Source organism: Amblyraja radiata, chromosome 19, assembly GCF_010909765.2.
Source record: "Amblyraja radiata isolate CabotCenter1 chromosome 19, sAmbRad1.1.pri, whole genome shotgun sequence".
In the NCBI taxonomy this organism is placed as follows: Eukaryota; Metazoa; Chordata; class Chondrichthyes; order Rajiformes; family Rajidae; genus Amblyraja; species Amblyraja radiata.
Window position 1 is genome coordinate 13,741,904 of NC_045974.1, and position 14,060 is coordinate 13,755,963.

The following is a 14,060-nucleotide window of genomic DNA, read 5'->3' on the forward strand; positions in this document are numbered from 1 at the left end:
CCTTCATTAGGTGTACTGTATCCAGTGCCATCTCCGAAATGGAGTTGGTGCCCTAACGCATAAGGACGGCGCGGTGGCGCAGCGGTAGAGTTGCAGCACCCGAGACCCGGGTTCGATCCTGACTATGGGTACGGAGTTTGTACGTTCTCCCCACGACCTCGGTGGGTTTTCTCCGTGTGCTCCGGCTTCCTCCCACACTCCAAAGACGTACAGGTTTGTAGGTAAATTGGCATGGTATAATTGTAAATTGCCCCTAGAGTGTGTAGGATAGTGTTAATGTGCGGGGATTGCTGGTCGGTGGGGGTTCGCCGGGCAGAAGGGCATGTTTCCGTGCCGTAACTCTAACACTAGAAAACTAAAACTAAAACAAAGCAACACGGCGCCGTACCACCATTTATCGGTGGTGTGGCACTTCTTTAACACCCAGAAGCTGCAGGCAAGAGGCCAGTGGAGCTCATGTTGTTTGCCTTGTGCTTAGTCCCTTCAGCCACCTCGCCTCATCAGCCTGCAGAACCTGCAGCGGGGCAATCAAAGCGCAGCTCCCCCTCCAGTGCAGCTGAACCGAATGCCGCTCAGTAACGCAACCAGGATGGCCGGTCCCCAGCAGCAGAGCGGACCACAGCAACATGTGAGCACCAGCCCGCTGATGAGACAGGTGAGCAGCAAAGGGACCTGGGCGCTCAGCGCAAGGGGAAAGCCAACTGCGAACCTTCCTCCCCATACCCCCCTCTCTCTCTGCATTTCATCCTACACGACTAACCTATTTCTGACTGAGATGGACACAAAACGTTGGAGTAACTCTGGAAGCATCTCTGGAGAAAAGGTAACGTTTCGGGTCGAGACCCTTTCTCCGACCCAAAACATCACCTATTCTTTTTCTCCAGAGATGCTGCCTGACCCGCTGAGTTACTCCAGCATTTTGTGTCTATATTCGGGTACAAACCAGCATCTGCAGATCCTTCCTGCACATATTTCTGACTGACCTGTTCCAAGATCTCCATTTTGGGTTATCACCTTGCATTTGACTATACTCCTGCGACTCTCTGTACTGAGAAATTTTATCTATATATATATTTAAATTTAAAATGTGTCTGTTTGGTAGTCTTGAGTAAAAGAGTTTCCAAACCTGTCTCCGATCTCCCTTCTAGCGACTGCATCTCTGAGTGAGGGAGTATTGCTTGCATTCATGGCAAGAAAAAGTTGCACCCTTTTTAAAGTCAAGCAGGTCCCACACAGACTGAAGTAAAATATGTATAAAAGAGGTAAAGGACGATAGTTTTTGTACTTATAGAGTGATAGGCTGATCATGATGGAACAGCAAGCGTCAAATCTTAGACACAGACAGCAACTCTGGAACCTAAATGTCACATGCTTTCACAATTGTGGTTTGGTATCATTGTCTGAGTTCCTCTTCTTCTTCTTCTTCTTGCGTATTGGCATGCACAGCCTAAAGTTGTAGGACATCTTGTTCTATTTGATCTTATATGATTGTGCACACCGGGTTGATTGCATGTGAAGGTTGCTATCTCCCACCCCAGTTCCTCTCTAAGGCAGTTGGAGTAACTAATTGAGGAAGGGAGAGTGATGAGACACACAGCTGCACCAGACGGGTCCCCATACAGTCCTGTTCAACCTGATAAAGAGACTGATCGACCGATTGGAACTTTAGCTATCGTCCCCGCCTCCGCCCTTCCCACTGAGGCACTGCACTCCGTGGCATTTGTTTAATTTAGTTTAGAGATACAGCGCGGAAACAGGCCCTTCAGCCCACCGAGTCCATTCCGACCAGCGATGCCCACACACTTGCACTATCTTACATACGCGAGGGACAGTTTTCAATTATGCCAAGCCAATCAGCCTACAAATCTGTACGCCTATGGAGTGTGGGAGGTAAGCGTGAGGTCCCAGAGAAAACCAATGCAGGTCACGGGGAGAACGTACAAACTCTGTACATACAAGCACCCGTAGTCAGGATAGAACCCGGGTGTCTGGCACTCTGCCGCGGAGTGCGGAGGAGAATATAATATGTAGATAGCCTTTGGGGAAGGGAAATACAATGCCAGAAGGGCTGTTGTCCCAGAAACAATTAAAAAAGAGGAAGGAGAGTGTTTAGGCGGCACAAAAGAAAGCTTCATGCCTCGCAAGCCGATTTCAGCTCAGCATTTAACACGATAATCCCCCAGCATCTGGTGAGCAAACTGGCACCCCTAGGTTTCAATACCATACTATGCAACTGGATCCTGGATTTCCTTTCTGAAAGACCCCAGTCTGTGTGGGTGGGGAAGAACACCTCCTCGGTCATCACACTGAGCACCGATCCCCTCAGGGCTGGGTCCTGAGTCCGCTGCTCTTCACATTGATGACACATGACTGTGTCGCCAAGTCCACTACTAACCATATCATCAAATACGCGGATGACACAACAGTAGTGGGCCTCATCCGCAATAACGACGACCAGGCATATAGAGAGGAGGTGGAACAGCTCGTGAGCTGGTGCAGCAGGAACAACCTTCTCCTAAATGTGAACAAAACCAAGGAGATTGTCGTCGATTTCAGAAGGAAAATTCAGCCCAGTCACACTCCACTTTGCATCAACAACTCAGCAGTGGAGCAGGTGAAAAGGATCAAGTTCCTGGAGGTGCATATAACGGACACCTTAAACTGGTCCACAAACATTACATCTCTGGCAAAACGGGCACAGCAGCGGTTGTACTTCCTCCGCAGGTTGAGAAGTTTACACCTCCACCCTCCCATCCTCGCCACTTTCTACAGAAGCACAATTGAGTCGGTCATGACCAGCTGCATCTCTATGTGTTGCAGCAGCTGTACAGCTGCGGACTGGAAGTGCCTTCAGAGAGTGGTGAGGACAGCGGAAAAAATCATTGGGACTTCTCTTCCTTCCATCATGGGCATGGGGTACAAGCGCTGTCTGATTAGAGCTAAGGGCATTACCAGAGCCCCCACACACCCACAATTTGGACTGTTTATACTGCTTAACTCTGGGAGGAGGTACCGCAGCATGAAGAGCGGGACAACCAGGTTCTGCAACAGCTTCATCCCCCAGGCCATAAGATTACTGAACAATCAACAAAACCGAGGCTAGAACTTTTTAAATATCGACACTTTTTAAAAACTTTTTATATATATTTATTTTACAGAACCATGCACATGAGGCATTTTTATGGACGCACCTAGCACTTTTACTTTTACTATTTACCTGATTGGAGAGTCAAATGCAACGAAATTTCGTTCAAGGTGCACTGTGTCTAGGTGTATATCTGAATGACAATAAAGTTTTCATTCATTCATTGTGAGGAGAACTTGCACTGCTTTTGGTAAGATTATAATAAAAAAATGAATGTCTCAAAACTCTCAATTGCTGCCCGCTATGGGAGCGCAAGGATTATAGTAACCTGGTGACTGTGGTTATGTGCGCCAATGTGCCCACCAAACCACAACATACGGTTCAATGCCAGCGGGTTGAAGACTGTTATGAAGGAAATGAGGGCATTCGATTGTGTTTCCCTTTTTTTGTGGCTGTATCAAAAAGGATTTATTTAATTACGATCATGATATAAAACCAAACCGTGGTGACACACCCACCACCATATTACAAAATCATCAAATTATCTACATTTTCAAGCAACTATGTTATAATCCTTACAAATATACTAAGTAACTACTACAAATCTATGTCCCTCTCTAACACCACCCAGGCGCGGACGTTACCCCGGAAAGGGGGCAGGCATCTGGCTCGGGCAAGGCCCTCTTCCGCCTGGCGCCGCGACTGGCGGATGGCCGGCTTAGCCAGGCCTGGGAGCAACCCAAGCAGGACATCTTCGGCCCTGCCCACTCCCTAGATCCCGTCACCATTGTGCTTCCCATCGTGGCTTTGGACCTTGAGATAGTTGGGCACATTTAATACTTGCAACCAAGCTGCCCCCAAAGCTGCAAGTCACCCTTGATGCAACATTAATCATGTATCATCTTTCTGCTGACTGGTTAGCATGAAACAAAAGCATTTCACTGCACTTCGCTACACGTGACAGTTAACTAAACTGACTACGTTCAGTGTGACAAGCTTGAACCAAGGGCCGGGAGTCACCTCGCACCAAGCGCAGTCGATGTATATTGGTCTACGAATTTGTTCCTTCGAGACCGGAGGAGCCCCATGTTTAACCTAAAAGGGCGGCATGGTGGTGCAGGGGTAGAGTTGCTGCCTTACAGCGCCAGATTTCCGGTTCCATCCTGACGACGGGTGCTGTCTGTACGGAGTTTGTACGTTCTTCTCCGTGACCTGCGTGGATTTCCCCCGAGAGCTCCGGTTTCCTCACACGCTCCAAAGACGAACAGATTTGCAGGCTAATTGGCTGGGTATCATTGTAAATTGCCCCAGGTGTGTGTTGGGTGGCATTAGTGTGCGTTGATCGCTGATCGTCGCAGAGTCGGTGGGCCGAGGGGCCTGTTTCCACACTGTATCTCGGAACCAGCTGTGTGCGTTTCACTGTTGTCCCCTTTTGCCCCATTTTCCTCAGCATCTTGGGAACTCAAGAACCCTCCCAGTAGCCAGCACTGCAAGCCCCTCTTACTCCTCCATGGCCTTTGTGACTGCAACTGGTGGATTTGCCTCCAATAACCCGCTCATGATGGTCGAGCTGCTCCCATCAGTTACCAGCCCCGAACATCTATCCCGTCTTCCTGACATTCCACAGATACAGGTAAAAGCAAACACAGCTGAAGGGAACAGGGCGTGAAAACCCTTTATCGAGGTTTAGTTCAGAAGATTTGAACTTGTATCGAGGGGCGGTGTGGGAATTGAACCCATTTTAAAGCGTTATAGTTATATACTCGGCAGTACCCCATCCTTCCAGCTTTGTTGCCCATTAGTCCAGTGGACACATATCATGCAGCAACCACTATGAAAGCCTATGAGTGCCTGCTTCATACTAGGTGACCATTGTGGACATTAGCCTGTCTCCCTGTCCTCTTGGTTCAGGTGGATATTAAGCATTGCTGCCAAAGGGTCCACAACCTGAACAGTTGCAGTAATTCTATTTTCTCTTTCTTCACACGCCATTTGAGCTGCTGATTATATCCAGCATTTTCTCTTTCCATTTGTTACGTTAAAGTTTAGTTTAGTTTCGAGATGCAGCGTGGAAACGAGCCCCTTCGGCCCACTGAGTCCGCGCCGACCATCGATCACCCGTACACTGGCTTTATCCTACACACCAGGGACAATTCACAATTTTTACCGAAGCCGAATTAATCTACAAACCTGTACGTACTAGGCGTGTGGGAGGAACCCGGAGCTCCTGGGGAAAACCCACGCAGGTCACGGGGAGAACGTACAAACTCCGTACAGACAGCACCCGTATTCAGGATCGAACCAGGGTGTCTGGAGCTGTAAGGCAGCAGCTCTACCGCTGCGCCACCGTGCCGCCCTGTTTGACATCAAGCTGTGCGAATGTTTTAAGGTTGATCAGGAAGGTAGGATTTAAAATGCATCCTGAAGGAGTTGTAGTGAGACAGACAGTTTTGGGTGGGATTCCTGTCTTAACAACAGTCACCGTGTAACCTTCGTCATTGCACATCATAGGGAACTCATTTTAGGTCTAACTGGAGGACAGCTGTCCACCAGTTTTCTGCACAGTTAGAATGTGTGAAGACATGCTCAAATCTACTGCCAGCTCCATAAAGCCAGTGTAAACGAAGATGCCACTGAAACCCAATAATATGGCCATTAGTCCTATAGAAGGGTGGTTGGAGAGATTATAGTAATACTGGAGGAGGGGCAGAGAGAATTCAGTGTTTTAAAAATGTCAAAGAACCATTCCAACCTTATCCCACATCAAATTCTTCAGCTCCTCCTTACCCTTAGTCATAGACTCATATATCACAGAAACAGGTCCTTTAGCCCAACGTTCATGCTGACTGAGATGTGTCATCTAAGCTAGTCCCATGTGCCTGCGTTTGTCCTATATCCCTCTGAACCTGTTCTATCTGTGCACCTGTCCAACTGTCTTAAATGCTGTTATAGTACCTTCATCCACAACCTCCTCTGGCAGCTCATTCTACAGCTCATACAACATACAGTCTACAGTAGCCACCCTCCTCTGAGTGCGAATGTTGCCCCTCGGGTTCCTATTAAATCTTCTCCCTCTCGCCTTAATCCACGATTCTACGTTGGTTTAGCTTAAGGTAGACACAAAATGCTGGAGTAGCTCAGCGGGTCAGGCAGCACCTTTGGAGAAAAGGAACGGGTGACGTTTTGGGTCGAGATCCTTCTTCGGTGACTATCTTTGGTATAAACCAGCATCTGCAGTTCCTTCCAACACATTAGGTTTAGCTTATCTTGTTCACTGCCAAGTTTTTTTTTCACTATTGGCCATGACCCGGGAATACTTGAAGAGGAGGGGGGGGGGGTGTCACTGAATAGGTCAATACTCACATAATCCATTGGAGCCACTCCAACTGTTTTGTGGCATTGGCCTCAGTGCTATGACTAAGAGTGAAGTGGAACGAGGGAATCAGTATCCCTGTAATAATAATAATAATACATTTTATTTATGGGCGCCTTTCAAGAGTCTCAAGGACACCTTACAAAAATTGAGCATGTAGAGGAAAAACATGTAAGGGGAATGAAATAAATAGTAGAGACATGACTAGTACACAAAGTAAAGACAGAATTCAATACAAAACACAGTATGAGGCAATTAATGCACAGATGAAAAGGGACGGGGACGTGGGGCTAAGGATAGGCAGAGGTGAAGAGATGGGTCTTGAGGCGGGACTGGAAGATGGTGAGGGACACGGAATTGCGGATCAGTTGGGGGAGGGAGTTCCAGAGCCTGGGAGCTGCCCTGGAGAAGGCTCTGTCCCCAAAACTGCGGAGGTTGGACTTGTGGATGGAGAGGAGACCGGCTGATGTGGATCTGAGGGACCGTGAGGGTTGGTAGGGGGAGAGGAGGTCAGTGAGATATGGGGGGGGGCCAGATGGTGGAGGGCTTTGTAGGTGAGGACCAGGATTTTGTAGGTGATCCGGTGGGAGATGGGAAGCCAGTGAAGATTTTTGAGGACTGGAGTGATGTGATGCCAGGATTTGGTGTGGGTGATGAGTCGGGCGGCTGCGTTCTGGACCAGTTGGAGTCGGTTGATGTAGGTGGAGCTGATGCCAAGGAGAAGTGAGTTGCAATAGTCCAGTCGGGAGGAGATGAAGGCATGGATGAGTCTTTCAGCAGCAGGCGGTGTGAGAGAGGGTCTGAGTTTGGTGATGTTGCGGAGATGAAAGAAGGAGGTTTTAATGACATGGCGGATGTGAGGCTCAAGGGAGAGGGTGGAATCAAAGATCACGCCAAGGTTGCGGGCCTGGGGAGATGGGGAGACAGTGGTGCCGTCGATGGTGAGAATGGGGTTATTGATTTTGCTGAGTGTGGCTTTGGAGCCTATGAGGAGGAATTCTGTCTTATCGCTGTTGAGTTTGAGGAAATTATGTTGCATCCAGGTTTTTATAGCTGACAAACAGGAGTTGATATGGGAGAAGGGGGGGTTGTGGGGGGATTTGGTGCCAAGGTAAATCTGGGTGTCATCAGCGTAACAGTGGAAGTCCAGATTGAAGTGGCGGAGTATCTGACCAAGGGGGAGGATGTAGATGATGAAGAGGAGGGGGCCGAGTACGGAGCCTTGGGGAACGCCTTGAGTGACTGTGGCTGTAGCAGAGGTGTGGTTGTGGAGAGAGATGAAGTGGGATCTGTTGGAAAGGTAGGAACGGAGCCAGCTGAGTGCAGAGCCTTCAATGCCGAGGTCTTTGAGTCTGGTGAGCAGGATGTTATGGTTCACTGTATCGAAGGCTGCGCTCAGGTCGAGGAGGATGAGGATGTTGAGGGAACCAGTGTCAGCAGAGGTGAGGAGGTCGTTGAGGACTTTGAGGAGAGCAGTTTCTGTGCTATGGAGGGGGTGAAAGTCAGATTGGAGGGGTTCAAGTAGGTTATACGCAAGGAGGTGGGAATGAAGTTGCGACGCTCCAGGGTTTTTGAAAGAAAGGGGAGGTTTGAGATTGGGCGGTAGTTAATGAGAGAGGAGGGATCAAGACCAGGTTTCTTTAAGGTTGGTGTGACAGCAGCAGTTTTGAAAGCGGAGGGGACAATTCCTTGGGACAATGAGGAGTTGAAGAGATTAGTGAGGTAGGGGCAGAGAACGGGGAGGCAGGACTTCAACAGGGGAGTGGGGAGAGGGTCGAGGGAGCAGGTAGTGGGTTTGGAAGAGCTGATGAGTTTGGAGATTTCAATAGGGGTGACCAGGTCAAACTGGGAGAGGAAGCAGTGTGGAGGAGGGGTAAGGAGGTCAGTGGAGATGTTGAAAGGAGGGGCCTTGGTAGGTGGTGGAGTAGATGCTGGGGAGTCGGGTACAGGGGATAAAGATTGATAGATGGTGCTGATTTTATCAGCGAAAAAGTGGAGGAATGAGTTGTAGAGAACCGGAGTAGAGGTAGGGAGAGTGTTGGCTCGAGGCTTGAGGAGGTTGCCCACTGTGGAGAAGAGGGTTCTGTGGTTTAGGCAGGGATCAGTGAATATGGAGGAGAGGTAGGCAGATTTTGCAGCAATGAGGGCATCTTTGTAATCAGTGAGGTGGAGGTTGTAAGCTTCAAGGTGGATTGTGAGAGATGATTTATTTATAAGTCGTTCGAGTTGGCGACCAGTCTGTTTCAGTTTACGAAGTGCAGGTGTGTACCAGGGTGAGGATGTGTTGAAAGTTACGGTTCTTGTTTTGAGGGGGGCCAGAGTGTTGAGGGAGGTAGACAAGGTGGAGTTGAGATGGTTTGTGAGATCATCAGGTGAGATGGGGGTTGAGTCCAGGGGGAGAGTGGTGGAGAGCAGGTCAGAGAGATGGTGGGGATCAATGGATTTTAGATATAGACACCACGCTAGAGCTAGGCCATGCAGGCTTCCAGTCCCAGAGGAGAGAGTATTGTTTTCCCGCTGCTGTGGATCTCGGATAAAGAGATCGGCTTTGCATGAAAACTATTTTCCACCTGCAGCTACCTTGCACGTACCTATTCTGTAGGATGGGCGGTGCTTTGGAGTATGTGCCTCGATTGTAACGTTTGAGAGGATGCTATTTCAAGCTGCATTTGTCTCTCGAAACCCAAAGTGCCGGAGTAACAACAGGTCTGGAGGACACGGACAAGGCGACATTTCGGGTTGGGAAACGGGTCCCGACCTGAAACGCCACCTATCCAAGTCCTCCGCAGAGTTACTGCCTGACCCGCTGAGTTACTCCGGTCCTACGCATATTTCCAGCATCTGCCGCCCCTTGCGTGTGCAGTATGTCTCATTTAGAACAGAGATGAGGAAAAACTTTTTCACCCAGAGAGTTGTGAATCTGTGGAATTCTCGGAAGGCAATGGTGGGCAATTCTCTGGATGTTTTCAAGAGAGAGTAAGATGGAGCTCTTAAAGACTACTGTGCAGAATGCTGAGAGTCCATTCGTGTCGGGTCAGTGTGGTGCCTCCCTCTTCATAGAGGAAGACTCAGGTTTGCCATCTAAATGAGGAGAGCATAATTCAGTTTTTAATGCGTGTAGGTTTACTTATAGAATTGGACATGACACTGAAATGTCCTGAGCGAGACCAAACAACGGTCCCGCACTTTCAGAAGTCGCTCCTATCACTTCCCGTAAGACTTAAAGGTGAATAGCAGAAGGAGAAATCAGAAGTTTCATGTCCTATCTTCCATCGCTTCATTGCCTAAACACTTTTGAATTACTTTAGAAGTGCAATTGCTACGCAGGCAATTTGCCCACAGTTGCTGCCACGTTCTATATGTGGGGGATGTGGAAAGGATGTTTCCACTGGTGGGAGAGTCTAGGACTAGAGGTCGTAGCCTCAGAAGTAAAGGGTGCTCTTTTAGAAAGGAGGTGAGGAGGAACTTCTTTAATCAGAGGGTAGTTAATCTGTGGAACGCTTTGCCACAGAGGGCTATGGACACCAAGTCGGTTGATATTTTTAAGGCAGAGATAGACAAATTCTTGATTAGATTAGATTAGATTAGATATAATTTATTGCCACACAGCCAGGCTGGTGGAAATTTGGGTTGTCTGCAGCGATACAATAATAAAGAACACACAACCACAATAAAACTGTAACACAAACATCCACCACAGCTTTCATCACTGTGGTGGAAGGCACAAAATTTGGCCAGTCCTCCTCCATTTCCCCCCCGTGGTCAGGACCAGAGTCCAGAGTCAGTCCAGGATTAGAACGGATGTCACGGTTTATGGGGAGAAATCAGGAAAATGGGATTGGGAGGCAGTGATCAGCCATGATTGAATGGCGGAGTGGACTCGATGTGCCGAATGGCCTAATTCTACTAGAAACTTGTGAACGTGAACAATAATGTGAAATTGATCGTGACATCTTGTCGTGAGAGAGGGTAAATCTCTGCAACTTGTTCCCCCGCCTGTTATATCTCAGCAACGCCAAAGGTTGGGCCATGTGATGGACTGATCTTCTATCTTCCAAAACGCAGCAACGAGTGCTAAAGCTCTTTGTTCCCTTCGCTCTGCAGCTGGACGATGCAGGGACAGTATTGCTGGAAAGCTTGCTGGTCAGAGAAAAGAACGGCAACTGCTCACCAGCAAGGCCATCAGCAACCAGCACAAACCCTTCTCCCGCTCCTTCCGCACCATCGCCCGGACACATTGGTAAGTCTGCTCCAACCATCTTATAGAAACATCCACAATTCTTAAAGGATTGGACAGGCTAGATGCAGGAAAAATGTTCCCGATGTTGGGGGGGGAGTCCAGAACCACGGGTCACAGTATAAGAATTAGGGGGTAGGTCATTATGGACTGAGATGAGGAAAAACTATTTCACCCAGAGAGTTGTGAAACTATGGAATTCTCACAGAAGGCTGTGGAGGTCAATTCACTGGATGTTTTCAAAAGTTAGATTTAGTTCTTAGGGCTAATAGAATCAAGGGATATGGGGAGAAAGCAGGAACGGGGTACTGATTTTAGATGATCAGCCATGATCGAAGGGCCGAATGTCCTACTCCTGTACCTATTTTTTATAGTTTCTATGTTTCTCACAATTACACAATGAGCACGCAACATAAGCTTTCCACTGTACCTCGGTACACGTGACAATAAACTAACCTGAAATGAAACAATTAGGTCGCTTGCCAACTCGGGGCATCAACAGAAAAGAGTTTGGTGACAAACTTTGAAACCTGTTGCTGACACTGGAGTCAGGAATGTTTTAGCGTTGGCACGGCATTGGCTTATATCTTAGTTTAGTTTAGTTTAGAGACAAAGCGGGAAAACAGGCCCCTCAGCCCACAGAGTCCGTGCCGACCAGCGATCCCTGCACGATAATCCTACCCTACACGCTAGGAACAATTTAGAATTACACCAAGCCGATTAACCTACAAACCTGTACTTGTTTGGAGTATGGGAGGAAACGGGACATCCCGGGGAAAACCCACGCAGGTCATGGGGAGAACGTACAAACTCCGTACAGACAGCACCCGTAGTCAGGATCGAACCCGGGTCTCTGGTGCTGTAAGGCAGCGGCTTTCCCGCTGCGCCACCGCGCCGCACATGTCTACATCTATTTCTATATAAAATGTTTCTGCTTGTGGATGGTTGACGGCCTTGCTGGAAGAAATACCAAGCCCACTGATGCAGACATACCAAGCCCACTGATGCAGACATACCAAGCCCACTGATGCAGAAATACCAAGCCCACTGATGCAGACAACTGCTACCTGCTTGCACCACACACCTCCCGTTGTGTTATTTTTCACTGGTTTTGGAGAGCGGAAAGTAAGGCATTCCTTCTTCTCCATGGATCTCCGCCAGGCTTCTGCCTGTGACCTGGACGGGCTTGCAAAAAGTCAGCCAGTCCTCCTGCAGTTAGCACGAGGACACCTTTAGGTCAATGCATGTTCTAGCTAGCGTTTTAATGTTGCGAGTTCTGGTCTCATATTTGTGTGGCCCACAACAAAATGGTGGCCACTCAGGACAAGATTGGGATTAGGTTCCTCTGAAGTTCTTGCACAATAAAACACTCGCCTGAGCTGCAAGCGCTGCGATAGGGGCACCAATGAGTATTCAGTATCTGGCACGTTATGCTCAGGCTTTCTCTCTCTCTCTCTCTCTCCCCAGGGACAGTGATGGTCACCAGTGGGCATGGATATGGACACACTTCCAGCAGCTCCAATACTGGCAGCAGAGGGAGGTGAGAACCTGTGAAATACCCCATTACTCAATAACTTTCCCTTCTATCTTTCTCAGTCTCTCTCTCTCTCCCTCTCCCTCCCTCCCTCCATCCCTCCCTCCCTCCCTCCCTCCCTCCCTCCCTACCATCTCTCCCTCCCTCTCTCCCTCCCTACCATCTCTCCCTCCATCCTTCCCTCCCTCCATATTTTGCCCCCACGCTCTCTCCCCCTCGCTCCTTCTTCCTCTCTCTCCCTCCCTCTCTCTCTCTCTCTCTCCCTCACTCCCTCTCTTTCTTCCTCTCTCTCTTCCTCTGTCTCTCTCCCTCCCCCCCCTCTGTCTCTCTCCCTCTCCCCCACTCCCTCTCTTTCTTCCTCTGTCTCTCTCCCTCCCTCTCTCACTCTCTCTCCCCCCCCACTCTTCTCTTGCCTCCATCTCTCTGCCTAACGTTGTTTCTCTCACGTTCTTGCAGCTGCACCACATCGGGCAGGCTATCGAGGCCTGAGCCTCAGCAGATGCCACCGGTCATTCGCCTTGAATCGATCAAAGTGAAGCAGGAGCCGGTGTCGGAGGTTAACCTGTGCGATTTCCCCATCATTGTGGTGAAGCAAGAGCCTGGAGAAGAGACCACGGATCCCAGCCTGGTCAGTTATAGTCATATAGTCACAAAGTTGTACAGCGTGGAAACAGGCCTAGCATCCCGACTTGCCCACACCGACCTTCGTCAAAGTCAAAGCTATTAAGTTTTTATTTGTGTGTTTTCAAACTATTTCACATAAAGTTGTATAACCTGTGCAGAATCCAAGAAGTTGTCAATTGGGTCGGCATGGACTGGATGGGCCGAAGGGCCTCAATCTGTGCTGTACAACCACCTCACTCACCAGTCAGCAGAAACTTTCCAGCAACTCCAGTTGTTATTTTGACTGTGAGGGGAGAACTCTTCATGCAAGAACTGTTCTGATGAAGGGCCAAAAAAAGGTTAACTGTTTCTCTCTCCACAGATGCTGCCTGACCCGCAGAGCATTTCCAGCATTTTTTTGTTTTTTGATTGGGATTTTGCAGTTTTGGTCTTGATTTTCATCAGCGGCAGGTTTCTCATTGCTCTCAGCCCAGTGATCAGTGTGTGGATGGTATTACGGCAGGAACTTCCTCAGCCCAAGATAGACACAAAGTGCTGGAGTAACTCAGCGGGCCAGGCAGCGTCTCTGGAGAAAAAGGATGGGTGATGTTTCGGGTCAGGACCCTTCTTCAGACCGGTCCTGACTCGAAACGTCATCCATCCTTTTTCTCCAGAGACTCTGCCTGACCCGCTGAGTTACTCCTGCACTTTGTGTTTATCTTTGGTATAAATCAGAATCTGTTGTTCTTTGTTTCTACTTCCTAAGCCAAATTCTGTGGAGTGTAGCCGTGACAGTCGGAGGATCAAATGCTTCACGGCAGTGGGTTGGGTACTCCACATCGCGGTGTAAACAGATGTAGTGGATCACTTTATCAGCATGTGAACTACAATGTGCCTGTGCAGAAATGAGGAACTGCAGATGCTGGAACCTTGAGCAAAACACAGTGCTGGAGAAACTCAGCGGGTCAGACTGCATCTCTGGAGGACATGGATGGGTGACGTTTCAGGTCGAGTCTGAGGTAGGGACCAGGCTTGAAAGATTACCTATCCATGTCCTCCAGAGATTCTGTCTGAACCCCTGAGTAAATCCAACACTCTCCGTCTATGCCTGTGTGCGCCTTGAAAGGGTGTGGTGGTCTTGTTGTAGAGAGATGTGGCACAGAAGCTGGGTGCTTCGGCCCACTAAACCCGTGCCAGCCACCTGCTATCCACTTGCACTAACCCTGTG

At 48.9% G+C, this 14,060-nt stretch overlaps 1 protein-coding gene across 2 annotated transcripts in view; it reads left to right on the forward strand.

Moving 5' to 3' along the window:
- The window catches only part of trim24 (tripartite motif containing 24), a 109,640-nt gene that overhangs the window by 83,093 nt on the left and 12,487 nt on the right, over positions 1-14,060 (forward strand). The window contains exons 10-14 of one of the 2 annotated variants that reach the window (XM_033037724.1): positions 479-655; positions 4,536-4,718; positions 10,563-10,698; positions 12,163-12,235; positions 12,686-12,857. In XM_033037724.1, the coding sequence (XP_032893615.1) occupies positions 479-655; positions 4,536-4,718; positions 10,563-10,698; positions 12,163-12,235; positions 12,686-12,857 (741 nt within the window). The remainder of the gene's footprint in view (positions 1-478; positions 656-4,535; positions 4,719-10,562; positions 10,699-12,162; positions 12,236-12,685; positions 12,858-14,060) is intronic. The other variant, XM_033037725.1, reaches the window with a different exon arrangement.